The 4,351-nt window shown below is 30.1% G+C and overlaps 1 protein-coding gene and 1 long non-coding RNA gene across 4 annotated transcripts in view; both read right to left on the reverse strand.

Moving 5' to 3' along the window:
* Positions 1 to 4,301, reverse strand: part of LOC127728058 (xenotropic and polytropic retrovirus receptor 1 homolog) — a 32,223-nt gene extending 27,922 nt beyond the window's left edge. For 2 of the 3 annotated variants that reach the window (XM_052235244.1, XM_052235246.1), the window contains exons 1-3: positions 3,919 to 4,301; positions 1,954 to 2,005; positions 357 to 371 (exon numbers count right to left, since the gene is read on the reverse strand). In XM_052235244.1, the coding sequence (XP_052091204.1) occupies positions 357 to 371; positions 1,954 to 2,005; positions 3,919 to 3,987 (136 nt within the window). In that variant the 5' untranslated portion in view covers positions 3,988 to 4,301. The remainder of the gene's footprint in view (positions 1 to 356; positions 372 to 1,953; positions 2,006 to 3,918) is intronic. The other variant, XM_052235245.1, reaches the window with a different exon arrangement.
* Positions 1 to 4,351, reverse strand: part of LOC127728172 (uncharacterized) — a 183,495-nt gene that overhangs the window by 47,099 nt on the left and 132,045 nt on the right. The window lies entirely within an intron of this gene.

Here is a 4,351-nt window from a genome sequence, read left to right on the forward strand (position 1 = left end):
CTATACCTCTAGCCAATGTGAAATAAACAAACACACAGCAAAAAACACAGTAAAAATAGTTTACTAGTGCACACAATGACATAATAAATATGATTTTGTATTAATAATGAAATAACTTCAAAACATCTTTACACAGAGAAGTTTCAAAAACAAAATATGCATTAATGTATTTAACACTTTAAGACATGCATTTAGATTTGCTCTGGTAGAGATCCTATGCAACCATTGAAATAGTACCAAGATGTATACAAGTTCTTGAAATTAATCAAACTTAAAAAATTAATATTGATGAAAAAATATAAATAACTAAACCTAATTGAATAAAATCCGATCAGTAAAAAAACAATTAATCTCACCCGAATACAATAACCCTAGAAAATCATAAAGCTATATATGAAATGGTTTAAATGTATTCTTTTTATCGTGTGTTCATTTGTTTACACATTTAGTGAAAATATTTAGAAAAAGTTATCTATTTTAATCATTTAATTAGCAAAAGAATATGTACTAACTTATACAATAAATTTTCATAATTATAATCATGATAATGCAAGAAATATGGCTGAAAAAGAAAGGGACCAATAAACTTTGAAAATGCTGAATTGGTGTTAGTGATAGCCTCAAACATATCATTACAGTAGGAACTATGTAAGTCAAAAAATTGTTCTTTTGTGTCGTTGCACTGACATCTCCTTTATGTTTACTTCATGTCACTTTTCATTCATATTCGTATTAAATTTGAAAAGTTGTAAGAGCAAGTTCTATCCTACTTTTCTACAAATGGTCTTTAGAACTTTCATTAATGTCAAAAGATTTTTCCAAAGTTGTATAGGAATAAAATAGAAAAATTGTTCCATGGTGGGGCAATATATTAATCAGTTAGATGCTCTTTTAACATCACCCATCTATAGCATTAAAAGGAGATATGGAGTATAAGTCAATGAGACAGCAACTCAAAGACACATAAAAAACTTAGACATCTGGATGTCAACATACATTCTTAAACAAATGATAACTGTCCATACCATGTCAAGTTTTAAATCCAGGAATAATCTAGAATCTAGTCTCTAAAGTCTAGACTTTTCATGAAAAAAATTAACACAAACTAACAAAGATCTGCCATCAATACCAAATAAGTCACCAAAGTTTTGTGGTAATAAGCATTGCGTATAAGTTTCATAAGAACATTTGGTTGAGGCAAACTTAGGTTAGAGAAAGGAAACGAAAAATTCAGCAATTTTTTCTTTGGTAAAGGGGCAAAACTCTAGAATGGTAAAGTGACGCCACCCAAATTCAAACTAGATCTGTGTTTTGTGGTAATAAGCATTGTGTATAAGTTTCATAACATTTGGTTGAGGCAAACTAAAGATAGAGAACACTTAATGTCCCCTCCGCTGCAGCAGGGGAATAAAAAACAAAAAGATATAGCTAAAGACAACCACTGCCAAGATTCTTTACCTGGGACTATCACACTGACCATTTCTGATATCAACATGCACTAAAAATTAATTCAAATAAATGAAATCAGCTATTTCATCAAAAATTCTATCTAAAAGTAATGTTGGTAATTTTAGTTGAAGGGCAGGTTTATCCAACATAATTCTGGAAAGGTTCATCAAAAGACTTATTCTTGAATATTTGCTTATTACATGATACAATTGCAGAGTAAATTATCAAATGTGCGTACTACCCTAATATAGTCTGCTGTACAGTGAAGTGGACATGGCAAACCTGTCAAAAGTTGATTGGCTGTTGAAACATCTGATCAAATATCATTTTATAAATTAATCACCCAAGGGTTGATTCAAACTCTGTTTCAAACTGGAACACTAGTTTCAACAAGACCCCAATTGATAGCAATAGTTCATACTGATCCTGGAACAGATTATCTCAAAATATGGGTTAGATCAAACTTAAACAGGGATTATACTCAAAAATATAGTCTTGACATACCTTCTGTAGATGGAGACTGCTCAGAAGCTTCATAAATTAAATCTTTTAAGGCCTGCAAGTAAATATATATCATTAAAACATTGAACTGTTGTATCTGTCTCAATACAACTTATATTTAAAAATATAAGTTAAACATTAAGATATGAAGTATTGTACCTTTTAACATGATAATAATTAAAATTTATCACTGATCACAAGATTTCTTGACAGCAGTTTGAAATTTAACCATGGAGTGCTTCAGCAAGAAATGTACAGAAATTCACAAAAGAATAGAAATGTTTTGTGAATTTTTATTTTTGACATTTTTTTAACCTGTTCAGAAAACTGAAAATATCAGTGACTACAGTACTCACTTTCAACTGGTCAAATTTTTAAATAATCAAATCCTAAAGCAAACTAGACCAATACCAGGTCTGAACCTTCGTTGCTGCATGCAATTGATTTAGGTACATGTAACATGTGAACTTAAGCATACATGTAACTGATGAAGACCATTTCCAAAACTTATAATGTTTAATTGGACTTGATAAAGTATATCATGTATATCATTAATGCAGGGTTAACATGGTTAAGGGATGAAAATGTTTGAATGTAACAATTTATTTGGCATATATACAATACAATACAATACAATACAATATTTTTATTTTTCCAAATTAAAGGGCCCATTAAGAGCATAACATTAATAACAACATGACATAGACATTACAGAGTGATTAAAGAAACATAAAATAATAGTTCAAATGCATGAGGAAAGGGTCAGTGGTCAAGGGGAGATAATTTTGCTATCTATTAGAGTATTTAACTAATTTTCTGATTTTCTAAGTTGCAGGCCTTTATCAAGGTTATAATGCACATAACATGCATAAAATAGATGTGATTGTATATATAAAAAACAATTGATATATTTCTGAATAGGTTTAAAGAATCTTAATTTTAAACTATCTGCAAACAGGAAGTGGCTGCATGGCAGATGTAAAAAAATGTTTATGCTCCATCACTCAGTATAATGAAGCAACAGACCAAATATAAAACTATTCGCTTTCATAGAAGTAAAAAAAGTTTGACAAAAATTTTTCGTTGTATTATTTCAAACTTAAGGCAAAGCCTGCATGGCAGATCTAAACAATGAAGAATAAATTACAATGTACTTGCAAATTCACACATTTAGCTAGAGGAGAGCATTTTCATACTACATCCATGTATAATTTCAAATAACAGTTGTTTTGTCAAATGTCAACATTATCCAAATAAATTGTTGGAATAATTACACTAAAAACTTTATGTTCTTAAATGCTGATGTTTCATATCATAAAATCTCCTACAATAATCGATAAATAGATCTATAAATCATCAAAACTATAACTGTAATTAAACCATAATGTGCATTTATTATACTTTATCATTCATTTCCTGAACATCAAAATGCATGAAGTCTGACAGGTCAGTTGACAATAATTAAAGCTTACATAACAATTCATTTCATTTGAGAAAATTTTTGTTATAAAGGATTGGAATAATCTACCAGTTGATGTGATTACATCAAAAAACTAGCTATTTAATCATTTAAAATAAATATACATGTAGACCGTCAGACTGGGTCAGAAAGTGATGTATCAATTCAGTGACAGTGAATTGAACAGAAACAGTTAATTTATAAAGTTTTAATTGTAACAAAATATTGCACCAAACCCTGCAAGATTGACGTCTGTTACTGTCTGTAAATAGTTTTTTTTAAGAGTACCAAAATATGGTGGGAAAAAAGGATAATAATAATCTTTCCCTACAAGCCCTGTGACAATCCTACAGGTAGAAGTCTTCCTGGGCTGCTCCATTACGATTAATGGACAGTATTGTAACCATATCAGTAGAGTTGCATAAAAAAGGTTACATTATTGTACATGTTTCTACAGTACTTTCTAGGGGACACAAGGTTAACGTTACATTACATGTCTATTTATTTACCTCATATTGTATGTATTGCTTCCTCCATTCTGGGGTTATATGAGCACCAAGATGTTCAGCGAATTTCATCTTTTTTCACCCTAAAACATCTAATTTTCAAATCTGACCAAATACCAAATGCTTGACCTTTCAGTGGCTGTTGTTGTCTGTTGACTGTTGTTTAAAGAAATTGAAAGTAGACACAGATGAAGTCTTTTTGCTTATCGTCAATTTTTATGTTTGCCATACGATTTAAACTGTCAAATTAAATATGCATTAATTTGTCAAGTAATCTATCATGTTTGTACTTAATACTTAAGTCAATGGACCATAGAATTTGCTATTGAACATTAACAAGTATCATTCTTCTCTGCTCTATTTTTACCTGATGTGAACAACGTCACAAGAAGTGTGCAATACACACATACCAATGACGTAGCAAGGTTACTACACA

Source organism: Mytilus californianus, unplaced genomic scaffold (assembly GCF_021869535.1).
Source record: "Mytilus californianus isolate M0D057914Y unplaced genomic scaffold, xbMytCali1.0.p SCAF_2, whole genome shotgun sequence".
Classification (NCBI taxonomy): domain Eukaryota; kingdom Metazoa; phylum Mollusca; class Bivalvia; order Mytilida; family Mytilidae; genus Mytilus; species Mytilus californianus.